The sequence below is a fragment of the Schistocerca americana genome, chromosome 1, assembly GCF_021461395.2.
Source record: "Schistocerca americana isolate TAMUIC-IGC-003095 chromosome 1, iqSchAmer2.1, whole genome shotgun sequence".
NCBI lineage: Eukaryota > Metazoa > Arthropoda > Insecta > Orthoptera > Acrididae > Schistocerca > Schistocerca americana.
The window spans coordinates 379,862,565-379,876,253 of NC_060119.1; the positions used below are offsets into that span (position 1 = coordinate 379,862,565).

At 42.8% G+C, this 13,689-nt stretch overlaps 1 protein-coding gene across 4 annotated transcripts in view; it reads right to left on the reverse strand.

Annotated features, from left to right (window-relative positions):
• The window catches only part of LOC124601097 (luciferin 4-monooxygenase), a 263,691-nt gene that overhangs the window by 51,196 nt on the left and 198,806 nt on the right, over window positions 1–13,689 (reverse strand). For all 4 annotated transcript variants that reach the window (XM_047136216.1, XM_047136218.1, XM_047136217.1 and 1 more), the window contains 2 exons: window positions 13,417–13,588; window positions 10,137–10,409 (listed from right to left, as the gene is read on the reverse strand). In XM_047136216.1, the coding sequence (XP_046992172.1) occupies window positions 10,137–10,409; window positions 13,417–13,588 (445 nt within the window). The remainder of the gene's footprint in view (window positions 1–10,136; window positions 10,410–13,416; window positions 13,589–13,689) is intronic.

Here is a 13,689-nt window from a genome sequence, read left to right on the forward strand (position 1 = left end):
CGTATGATGAGTTCCGCTGAGTGAATGTTGTTAGAAAATGTGTACCATATTCCAATTGTACATTAAAAAGTCTTATAAAAAGTTATCAAGATAGCAAAGTTCATTCATTCATTAACAATGACCATACCCGTCTGTTCATCTCTCTGCGATGTGCCAAGAATCCTGCATCAAGAGGATCGAAGCAGACAAGAATAATTTGTGTGAGCAGAAGAGGGGCAACCCGGAACCAGTAGTGTCATATCAAGCTCTATGCACAATGGTGGTAACAAGAAAAAGAAGTATGTAAATTTAAATGCTGAATAAATGTAGTGAATATTGAAGGTCTGTTTATATTAGTGCCCATTAAAGTTCACTCAGGATATGTGTACTTTCCATTTTTTTTTTTCAATTATTCTTTCAAAAATTCCTTTTTTTAATTATTTAAGCAGCAATTTTTAATCAGTTTTCAATATATATCACATTTTATTCCCCCCACCACTATTCAATTGGCATCTGTGAGGACTTAACAGCTCTGGCATCATATACATCCTGGAGGACTTCCTCAATACCGACCAACTGGAATGAAAGTAAATCTAATCTACTCTAATCTGCCTTCCCTGTATCATCAGGCATCCCTAGTGAGAGGATCCGTGATGATCCCACCATGACATACTTTTAATGCAGTGGCTTTCAAGCACATTTTTGGGTCTAATTACTTATTGGGTGTAGCTCATCTTCTACATTGTACATAAGTTGGTAGTACCTTAAGTGTCCTTCCCAACTGGTCTTCACTACAGGAGAAATTTAAGAAAATGCAGGTCAAATGCAAAAGGGGACCAAAAATTACATCAACCAAAACGTTGGTGAAAAGTATAGGGGAAATATGTACAGAGCAAAGAACAGAGAAAGAACAACCTAGAAATAACTGGACCAATGCTGAGGATTGTCACCAAGGATTCAATAGTATGAGAAGTAAGGATGGTTGGAAATGGAAGATTGCAGCAGAAGAAAGGAAGGGAATGCTGCAATTGCTTCGGTCCCATGCTTGCCACATACACACAAATGACAGAGTCATGAGCCCCCTGAGAGATCATTGTGATTACAATTACATCCAGGATACTCTTGAGATAAAATCTGCAATCATGTGGGGTACCATATTTATGTCAGAAAGGTACATAACACACGATCCAATCCAGGAACAAATGGCTCAGCATTTAATATTTTGTCAATATGAGTTTGACTGGTTTAATTCTAGCAGTTAAATTATGTGTTGAATGTTGTAATTAGTTCTTATTTGACCCAACAGATAACGTGTCTGTCTGTTTTGTCCTTCACAATGTCCATCAAAATAAAGAAAGGAGAGTGAGGTATGTTGGAAAGAGAATGAGTTGACCAAATGACAGACATTTATTGAGAAGTCTAAATGCAGACAAGTCCAAATCCACATATCTGCAATCTAGCTCCATGTGACTTAACAGTCTCTCTTGAAAATGGATGGAATCATCTGCGGCTGTAATTTTGAGATCCTGGAATCAGTGTCTGCATACAAAGCTTTCTTGAACAACAATCCCAAGGAGTCATACTATGGAATCACTCACTAATGGTTCTAGAAGATTTTACTGGCATATACAAATTGTTTTACGACAATTTTTAGGACATACCTCAAATGCTTTAAAAAGTGAAATTTCTAAGATTTATCATCAATCATACTTAATAATCAAGTTGCAAATTAAATAATGTTACAAGGTAAACTGATGTATGGGGCATATATGTGCTAACATTAACTTTATTGAACAGAAGTTATTGATACCAAAAATACTCTCTATCTTTTAAACAGGTTAATATTATCTCAGCTGTTTAACTAAAAGAATTTCATCTGATTTTGTATATGATGTAATATATTTCAGTCTAAAATGTATGAAAAGAAATTATTTTGTTGCTTTATTACAATCAATATGTATTGACTCTGTATGTACAGTTAAAATTGTTATAACCTTTAATCACTAATAAAGTGCGTGGAGATACAAAAGTAGAAACACTCGCGGGTTACATGTTACTAACTCCGTATCTGTCACTCGACTGCCGGGCCGTGACATGCGGCCGGCGCCGTTCATAACCAGGTGGCGCTCCCGCGCTCGGCCGAGCTGCGGAGCGCCTCTATCGCCGTGTTCGCGTACTAACGTAGCGGTACTTTTGAATGTCGTGGCACTGTCACAACACTTTTCCCCCCTTGAAAAAAAAACGCTCACTTTCGGGGAGACACGGACAGTGCGGAGACATCCATGGCCTCTTGGGAGGTCCCGAGAAGATCCCGCGGAGAAACACGAGAGTATGGTCGAAAATGTCCAGGACGGAAGCTGGCGCGTGGAACGTGCCTCCTGGACGAGATGATGGGTGAAAACTCCGGAGCAGCATCCATAGGTGTCGTGGACCTGGGGGTGTGCTCCAGCGAGATGGGTCCCGGAGAAGGCGGCGTCGCGACTGGGGCCGGTTCCGGCGTACTCGGAAGCGGTAGCGACGGCGGCGGCAACAACACACCCGGAAGATCGGCAGCAGCGACAGGACTGGCTTCTCGGACTGGGGGAGACGAAAGAAGGGGCGGTGGTACCGGCGTGGCCACCACTCGTGGGCGCATCTGGTCGTAATGGCGAACAACCATGCCGCCGTCCGTACGTATTTCACAAAGCCGGCGGCCGCGAAGAGCCTGGACCACCCCTGGAATCCATTTAGGGCGAGATCCATACCCCCGTGCCCACACGTCGGCGCCCACCGGGTATTTTCCCGCACTAGGGGACACAGTACAAGGCCTGACAGGGTGAAGCAGATGCAGTAGGGTGCGCGGTTGGCGGCCATGCAAGAGTTCAGCAGGGCTGCGATCACCCAGAGGCGTGAAGCGATAAGAACTCAGAAATTGCAACAGAGCGTCATCTGTGGAAAAATCACTAAGGAATTTTTTCATTTGGCTTTTGAAAGTGCGGACAAGGCGCTCGACCTCCACATTCGATTGCGGATGGAAGGGCGGCGCTGTAACATGATGAATCCCTTGTCCAGTACAAAAATCACGGAAGGCCTGTGAAGAGAACTGAGGGCCATTGTCCGTGACAATCGTGGATGGAAGACCTTCTAGCGCAAAGATTTTTGACAAAGCCAGCGTCGTCGCCGCAGTGGTGGGCGACGGACAGCGAACAACAAACGGAAACTTCGAGAAGGCGTCAATCAACAGTAGCCAATAAGTGCCGAGGAAGGGGCCGGCAAAATCAGCGTGCACCCATTCCCACGGCTGCGCCGGATCAGGCCACGGAGAGGGCAGAGTACAAGGCGCAGCCAGTTGTTGAACACACTGAGCACACGCAGTGACCATGTGGGCGATGTCCGAATCGATACCGGGCCAATAAACGTGCCTGCGGGCCAGGGACTTAGTCCAAGAAATCCCCCAATGGCCCTCATGCAATAGTTTGAGAACAGCTTTGCGAAGAGAGGCGGGCACCACAACCCGTGGAGATGCGCCATCCGTGGCCAGAAGAACAACACCCTCACGAACAGACAGACGAAGGCGCAAGGCATGGTAGTTGCGAAGGGGATCCGACGCCCGGCCCTTGGTCCTGTCCGGCCAACCCCGCTGAACAAAACCAATCACCTGACACAGGACCGGATCCCGCGCAGTAGCCGACGCGACCTGCGAACCTGTAAGTGGAAAACCCTCGACCACACGACGTTCTTCCTCATCAATGTGGAAACAGAGGAGTTCATCGCGATCGAAAACCGGGTCGGGGCCCATCGGCAAACGCGACAACGCGTCAGCGTTGGCGTGCTGGGCCGTGGGGCGATAGTGAATCTCATAGTGAAAACGAGACAAGTATAAGGCCCAACGTTGCAGGCGGTGAGCTGCCTTATCCGGAAGCGACGCCGAGGGGCTGAACAGAGAGACCAGCGGCTTGTGGTCGGTGATGAGGTGAAACTTAGAACCATACAAAAAAACGCTGAACTTTTTCAGAGCATAAACGATAGCGAGCGCCTCCTTTTCTATTTGAGAGTAACGCCGTTGGGCATCGTTGAGGGTCTTGGAAGCGTAGGCGATGGGTCGTTCCGACCCATCCTCATACCGATGGGCGAGAACAGCCCCTAGGCCATACTGTGACGCGTCAGTCACCAGAACCAAGTGCTGACCCGGACGGAATGTGGCAAGACAAGGCGCCGACTGCAATTGAGCCTTCAGGCGGACAAAAGCCTGCTCACACTCGGCGGACCAACAGAAAGGAACGTTTTTGCGTAACAGCTGATGCAGAGGATGAGCCACCGCCGCCGCGGAGGGAATGAATTTGTGATAATAAGCAACCTTGCCTAGAAACGCCTGAAGTTCTTTGACCGTAGACGGCCGGGGTAGAGCGGTAATGGCCGCAACGTGCTGTCGTAGAGGACGTATACCCTCACGGGACAAGTGGAAACCAAGATACACAATGGAGGGTTGGAAGAACTGAGACTTGTCCAGATTGCACTTCAACCCTGCTGAATGCAGAACCCGAAACAGTGAACGCAAATTGCGAAGGTGCTCCTCAGTGGAGGCCCCCGTGACAACAATGTCATCCAGGTAGTTGATGCAGCCGGGAACGGAAGCCGTGAGCTGTTCCAAAAACCGCTGAAAAATGGCCGGCGCGCTAGCGACGCCAAATGGTAACCGCTGGTACTGATACAACCCACAAGGAGTGTTGATGACGAGAAATTCCTTGGAAGATGCATCCAGCGGCAACTGATGGTACGCCTCCGATAAGTCAAGTTTGGAAAAGAACTGGCCCCCAGCGAGCTTGGTAAATAACTCCTCAGGACGGGGAAGAGGATAAGTGTCAATGAGGCTTTGAGCATTGACAGTGGCTTTAAAATCACCACACAATCGCAGACTCCCGTTTGGTTTAGAAACCACCACGACGGGCGATGCCCATTCGCTGGAGGTAACAGGAAGGAGAATCCGCGAAGCTGTTAACCTGTCTATCTCAGCTTTGACAGGCGCACGCAACACCATCGGAATAGGGCGTGCCCGGAAAAACTTAGGGCGAGCCGTAGGTTTAAGAGTAATGTGGGCTTCAAAATCCTTGGCCCGACCCAGACCCGCACAGAACACGGACGAGAATTCAGAACACAAGCCATCCAGCTGTTGATACGGAATGTCCTCAGAGATGAGGTGCACATCATCATCAATGGAAAACCCGAACAACTGGAAAGCATCATAACCGAACAGGTTTTCAGTGCCCGCATGATCCACCACATAAAACGTGAGGGGCCGAACAACAGACTTGTAGGCAGTGGAAGCATCAAACTGGCCAACGATAGGAATTTTCTGCTTATTATAAGTTCGTAGATTTCGCGTAACTGGAGACAAGGAAGGGGAGCCTAACTCCAAATACGTGCGAGAATTAATGAGAGTTACTGCAGAGCCAGTGTCCACTTGCATGCGAATGTCTTTATCCAGAACACGAACAGTAACAAACAACTTATTCGTTTGAGAAAGCACACAGTTAACATCCATGTCCGATGCCTCGTCCTCGTCGACAGGAACTTTAGGGGACTGACACACAGAAGCAATGTGGCCTTTTTTCCTACATGAATTACACGTGGCCCAACATTTTGGACACGCGGCTCTGTCATGCTGTACGAAACAACGTGGACAAGAAGGAAGGGCGGAACGGGCCTGCTTCTGTGGTTGCTGTTTTCGCTGCGAGCGTGGCGGCCCAACGCGACGTTGTTGACGCGAGTGCACCGCCGCCACATCGTCGTTTTCCTGTGAAACAGGCACATTGTCTGCGTCGAAAGTGGTGTGTACAGCGCCTACATCACACCACGCGTCTATTTGCGCACCAGCAGCGTGAGACACTTCAAACGATTGAGCGATGCTGAGAACTTCCGACAACGACGGGTTTGGCAATTGTAAGGCACGTTGCCGAACTTCTTTATCAGGAGCAAGCCGTAAAATAGCGTCCCGAACCATTGAATCAGCGTAAGACTCATGATGAGTGTCCGTGACAAACTGACATTTCCGACTCAGACCGTGTAGTTCCGCCGCCCAAGCCCGGTAAGATTGATGGGGCTGTTTACGACACCGGTAGAAAGCCACGCGGGCGGCAACGACATGGGTGTTTTTTCGGTAATAGTTAGACAATAAGTCACACATTTCTTGGAAGGACAGAGAGGCAGGTTCCCGCAGAGGGGCTAACTGAGATAACAGCTGATAGATCCGTGGGGAAATCCAAGATAGAAATAACGACTTACACATAGGAGCGTCGACAACACCGAAAGCCAAGAAGTGTTGCCGCAAACGCTTCTCATAATCCTCCCAGTCTTCAGCGGCCTCGTCATAAGGAGGAAACGGAGGCGGAGAAGAGGAAGACAGACGATGAGTAAGCGACGTCGACAACGCCTGAATAGCAGCCGTCAGCTGTGTTTGTTGCGCCTGAATAGCAGCCGTCAGCTGCGTTTGTTGTTCAATAAGCGCTTGCATAAGCTGTTCCATGTCTGCCCTGACACGAACACACAAGTCCACAACGCAGGGGAAAAAAAAATATCCCATCCTCGTCGCCAAAAAGTGTTATAACCTTTAATCACTAATAAAGTGCGTGGAGATACAAAAGTAGAAACACTCGCGGGTTACATGTTACTAACTCCGTATCTGTCACTCGACTGCCGGGCCGTGACATGCGGCCGGCGCCGTTCATAACCAGGTGGCGCTCCCGCGCTCGGCCGAGCTGCGGAGCGCCTCTATCGCCGTGTTCGCGTACTAACGTAGCGGCACTTTTGAATGTCGTGGCACTGTCACAACAAAAATTACTTTTCTTTTAGAAACATTTGAAGTTACAAAATACTTGGCACACTTAAAATTCATATTATTAATTGCACAATCTAATGCTAATTATTAAATTTATTTCTGGATTCATTTATAAAATAATGGTATAACTTGGTGAAGATTCTTCTTTTGTCAAGAAAGTTTGTGAACTCCTTTTGTTTTGTAAACACTTTGGAATATTGTTAGTACTGCAGAATGATGGAATCAGAAATGCTTTTATGTTTGGCAATAACAAATTAATTTTTGGTTTCATGGAACTGGAAATTGTAAAGACAGTGTGATGTAGAAAAATGTGATAGAATAAAAAATAGTAGAAAAATATAAATTATGCAGCAGGCTTACTTAATAGTTACAATGTCATCTGGAGCCTACAAAGACAAGAATTTCAGCCTCAAGAATTAACCCCTAGATGTGATGAATTGGAGCCAACTACGAGAAAATAAGATAAGTAAAAAAGTTATTTGAGCATCTTACTCCTCTCTAAGCTTATGAAACGAGTCAGTAATGAAGAGTGAAAATCAACTGGTGATATGAGGGAAGGGGAGATTACAGCATTTAACAGAACACAGCATTAACTAGCTTACCTGCTCTGGCTCTTCTACTGGTAGAAAGTACAAAAACTCACAAACACAACCACACAGATACCCAAACACACTCTATCTTGGTAACACTGATTATTAGAAAGCAGTTGCCTGGGCTATGGAAGTGGGGAGAACATAGGGAAGGATAAATGAGGAAGGAGGGGATAATAGGATAATGTGAGGTAGAACAGGGAAGATAGATGCTCAGTGGTTGCATAGCAGCACAAAAGATATTCTGAGGAGGTAGAGCACATAAGAGATATATATAGAATATATAAAGAGAGAGGGATGGAGGGAAGGATGTGAACAGGAAGGTAGGGATGGAGAGGGAGACTGAGAGGGAAGAGAACAGGGGGGAAAGACAGAAAGGGGACTGGGAGAGGGGGAGGGGAGGGGGGGGGTGTGCTCACATGTGGAGAGGAAGAGTGGTGGGAGAAGACAATACATGATTTGGAGGGGAAGGCTTGGTGGGGCAATGACAGAAGAAAAAAGTTAAGATGAAGCAGTCAGAAACAGGTTAGCAGAATTTAGGCCAGGGGGATTGTGAGGATGCAGGATATCTATATCTACATCTACATTTATACTCCGCAAGCCACCCAACGGTGTGTGGTGGAGGGCACTTTACGTGCCACTGTCATTACCTCCCTTTTCTGTTCCAGTAGCGTATGGTTCGCGGGAAGAACAACTGCCGGAAAGCCTCCATGCACGCTCGAATCTATCTAATTTTACATTCGTGATCTCCTCAGGAGGTATAAGTAGGAGGAAGCAATATATTCGATACCTCATCCAGAAACGCACCCTCTCGAAACCTGGTGAGCAAGCTACACCGCGATGCAGAGTGCCTCTCTTGCAGAGTCTGCCACTTGAGTTTGCTAAACATCTCCGTAACGCTATCACAGTTACCAAATAACCCTGTGATGAAACGCGCCGCTCTTCTTTGGATCTTCTCTATCTCCTCCGTCAACCCGATCTGTTACTGATCCCACACTGATGAGCAATACTCAAGTATAGGTCGAATGAGTGTTTTGTAAGCCACCTCCTTCGTTGATGGACTACATTTTCTAAGGACTCTCCCAATGAATCTCAACCTGGTACCCGCCTTACCAACAATTAATTTTATATGATCATTCCACTTCAAATCGTTCCGCACACCCACTCCCACTGCTATCAGTGTTTGTTCCGCTATCATATAATCATACAATAAATGATCCTTCTTTCTATGTATTCGCAATACATAGAGATACAATTCCCACCAGCATATTTCCGAGAAACTTGTGCTGGAAGTGAGTACACAAATGGTACATGCAGTGAAGCAGCTGCTAAAGTCATTTATGTTGTGGTGCACAGCATGTTCAGCAACTTTTTGGTCAAGTTTGTGGTTTGCCACAGTTTGGTGATGGTCATTCATGTGGGTAAACGATTGATTATCTGTCATGTGCATACAGAATGCAGCACAGTAACTGCAGCACAGCTGATATATAACATGGCTGCTTTCACATGTGGCCCTGCCTTTTACTGGTAGGAAAAATTCTGTGACTGGGCTGCAGTAGTGAGTGGGTGTATGGGACAGGTCTTGCACCTGGGTCATCCATAATGGAATGACCTGTTGAGTGCGGGACTGAGAGCAAAGTTGGAGTGGGTTTGACAAGGATATTCTATAGGTTGGGTGGGTAGTGGAACATTTCTTTGGGTGAAGTTGGTAGGATATTAGAGTATGACATCAGTCATCCTAGGACATGTTAAGAGGTGATCAAAGCATTGGCGAAGGATGTGGTTGAGCTTTTCAAGCCTAAGGTGATAATGAGTAATCAGAGAAGTACTGATCAGTGACTGGTTAGCATGTTCACAGCTGTCAGAGGAGATCTTTCATGTTGTTCTGAAGCTGCTAAGTCATCTGTCTTTCCCTCTCCATCCCTCACTATCCCACTACCCCCTCCCTCACTGCTTTGTACATCCTTTGCTATCACCCCACCACATCCATCATCCCAGACAATTGCTCTGTAAAATTAGTGTGGCAACAGCCATGGTAGTGTGGGTGTGCATGTTTGTGTGGTTGTGTGTGTGAATGTATGTACTTTCTGCCAGTAGAAGAACCAGAGCTTGAAATCTAGTTAATAGTGTGTTCTGCTATGAAAGTCTACATGCCACATAGCAGTCTGCTAAAGGTGAGTGGTTGCCTTTCATTTATTTTGCATATTGTTCCACCCAGAGATTTCCATTATTATTTTACCAGATATACACTTATACTAAGAGAATCTGAGATGTAATACTGTAATTACTATTACAAAGGGAGGACAATTAGGGTTTAATGTTGCAATAATGACACAGTCATAAGAGATGGAGCACAAGCTTAGACTGGACAAGAATGGGGCCTTTTTACAGGAATCTTTATACATTCACTTTAAATGCCTAAGAAACCTTAATTCTGGATTGTTGGATAAGGATTTGAGCCTTGCTTTTCTAGAATGATGTTTAAACGTTATTAATAGAGGCAGATATATAGGCACTCTTGATAATAAAGTTCCTCTATGTAAGTTCTTTTACTTTAGCTAATGAACTACATATTATTTTTTTAATAATTAGAAAATATAAAAGCTTTCTTACAAACAAAAGCTTATTAATTCTTTAATCATGTCTCAAATTTTATTAGTGGTCTTAGAGCTCAAAATAGCAGAATAATTATTACGTGATCTATGAATTCAAGGGGTTTTAAAGAGACAAGAACAATTTTATATTATACTCACCTTCACTTCAGTTGAAGGTACAACTATGCCAGATGATCCATATTTATTTTCTCCACTTGGTGTCATCAGTGAAGCCAGAGTTGTCTCTGTCATGCCATAGCCCTGCCTGATATTATTTATTCCAAGTCGTTTTGTCACTTGTTCCTGGATTTCTCTGCTTATAGGAGCAGCTCCACATTTTATGTCAGTCAAAGAGGACAGATCATATTGGCTAACCATTGGATGTTTAGCAAGGAACACAAGCAATGGGGGTACGAGTGTAAGTCTTGTCACCTGTGCATATGGAAAGTGTGTCATCACATATTATTACATTAATCTGTATCAAATAATTATTGTGAGTCATTACACACAGACAACATGTAAATCATACCAAATCAAGTACTTCCAGTGTTGTTTTACTTAATAGTCCTTAAAAGTTGCCACAAATGTACTTTGTACTGTGAATACCATACATTTATATGCATAGGCACTAAATAATATGAACAACTACAAACTGTTTGGTAAATAAATAAAATGATGACAGTGGTAGATCACAAATTTCTGCACGATTGATCCTGGAATGGGAAAACTGAATATCCATCTTTATGGGCATATCATTTCTTCTTCTTCATTAATAAACTCTCTTGTTTGGAAAACATGTCAGTCCCGCATTTTAGTTTACTCAGCATGACATTGCAATACAGTGATTAAGGACATTTTAACACGTGCTGGTAGTCAGGCACTGTAGTTTAAGTTAAACACAGTGTTTCCACACGTCATCCCTCAAATAAGTGTGTTAAATACACATTCTGCATCTGCATTACTATATTGCAACTTGTTTAGAGCAGAATAGAGTCTGAAGAGCATGCAAGCAAGATAATAAATATGCAACCGGTCTATCTGCTTTGGTGGCATTAGTCATCAGAAATGGTGGGAGGTACTTATAGTCCCCAAATTGTAGGTATTGTTACACATAGAACAGAAAGTGTTATCCACTCATCAGAAAGTAAGTAGTAATAAAAAGCATCTAAAAAGTTCTACTATGACAGTCTCAAATTTTTTGATAGCAGCTACCTATAAGAAAACTATTAATGAGGCTACTAGCCTCCAGCCAGAGTTTTACTGAAAACCCAATGAAGCCCAGAGAGCATTATATAAGATACCTATTTCTCCTAATGAAAGGGTTAAACACTGCTCTTATAGGATTAAAGTATGTGTTATGTAGCTTTCATTACTTTTTTGATGATGGGAAAGATGACTAAAATATATGGAATATTCATATCCTACCCTGATAGTGATTTTTTGAGAACCAAAGCAATTTTTTTTTCATCCTACTGATTAACATGGTCTTTCAGAAATATTATTCAGATGAGAGTTCCCACTATTCTTGTATGAATGTGGACAAGGACAAAGCCAAAAAGGGGGAGGGTGGGGGCAGGGAGTCTGGACCCTCCATATCACCTAAATGAAATTACACATGACCCAGGTGCATGCAGTGAAATTGGCAGATATTATGATTTTCAATAATATGAGCATGGAATATACACTATCAATAGTAAATAAGACTATCTCTTTAGATTTAAACTCACTGCCCACCCCTACTTTAGTCAATACAAACTACTGTACATTATTAGCCTTGCTTGAGCTCAGTTCTTGTTTAGTTAATCAATCCAATTCTTACTAGCAATTAAATTTAATGTAAGTGCTGCCATTTATTGTTTACATGCTGTGTGCTGCTGCGACAGTTTCTAATCATAGATAAGTTTGTGAAAAGAATGATGAGGAAAGCTGATTTTGATTTGTCCACTACTGATATAGGAAGTTAAAAATATGCATGCACTACCATAATAGACTAATTACCAATCTATAGCAGTTAAATTTTAGAACTGGAGTTGTTATTTGGAGACTGGCAGGACACTGGGGTCGCAATATTTCATTATTTCAAAAGGCAGTGGAGCAGTAAACTAAATAAAAATAACACTAAATTGAAGTCAGTGCATAAAAATATAATATTCTTGGATCTGCACATTACCTGTAGATCATACTGATCAACAAAAATATCACCTGAACACTGATGGTTGCATTTCTTTAAAAAAATTGCTCAAAATTCTATTATCAGTAGTGCAAATGGCAAAATCATATGGCCAAATAAAGCAATATTTAATTGTGCATTTGGACATATACAAGCTCTGAGAAATTGAGAAATACTGTGGAGAATACATGTTATCATTTTTCAACAAAAGATTTTCTTGCTTAATTTTATAGACCAAATCCTACTTGTATGATGGCCTCTCAGATGCAAATTTTGTACAAATCAGACCCCCCCCCCCTCCCCTCTTTTGACAAAATCCTGGCTACATCCTTGGTGTGGAAGTATGCTTCCAAGCTATACGTATGATACTGATTTAGGAAATAGTATAATAGTCTGTGTACAACATGATTGACAATAGACCTTTGATCTAGAGCCAATTTGTGGTATGACTTTGGCCAGACAGGATGCTTAGTGCTGCAGTGGATTGTTGATTCATGTATTTAGAGACTGATACAAAATGTATAAGGTAATAGACACATATATGGACCAGATGCTGCAACTAGAAGAAATTAAATATTTGAGGCCAAGAAACTTCTCTTAAACTTATTATTGTGTTAATCTGTAACTTGATGATGGTTGCTTTCCTGAAATTAGTTGTCTGAGAATGAATAAACATTACTAGAGTTTTCAGTGGTTCATGATGCCATTCTTTAATATTGTTAAGTCATTATCAAACAGGGTTATTATTAAACAGAGCCATATTTTGAGTGAATCAGCATCAATGTTCAGATCACTGATATAAATAAGAAAAACAGTGGGTCCTAGTACTGACCCATTGGAGACACTATAGGTGACTGAGCCTTTTCTTGATAAATATTCAGAAGGTACTTGTAATTTTATCTCCAAGTGTCTCGTGTTTATTTTTTGCCTATGATGTTTGAAATGAATGTATCCATTTATCTGACAGGTACCTAATACTGTACATACAAACTTGTTTAGGAGAATATAACTGTTGGAAACATAGTAAAGAATTTTTTTGGAAAGCACAGTTTTCTGTCCTGAATGACAGAGCATTCTCCAAAGATTGCATGATAAATACTCATATCTGGTACTGCAGTTGTCATTCTGAACCTGATATTTATTAATGCCATTAAAGAATAAGTAAACTGTTGTGTGAGTGTAGGAACTAAGGGATCATTGAAGCTTCCTCAGCAATATTTACTGTTATGAATTTAAGACAGAACTACCTTATAATAATCACAAATTTACCTTGTGGTCCTGTATCGCCTTCAGAAAAAGTACCTCATCAAATTTTGGCATCACTACACATTTTGAACCAGCACAAAAATTTCCTATCTGATAGATGAAGGCATATGCATGGAAAAATGGCAACAATCCAAGGTGTGTAATTTCTGACGTCAAATTACCATATCTTGGATCTCTGAAAAATGGTTTTCATACTAAGAAAATAAAAATATGTTAATATTAAAAACTCAAGTTCTCTACTTTTTAGCCAAATGTATGTCATTCATGTAATGTATA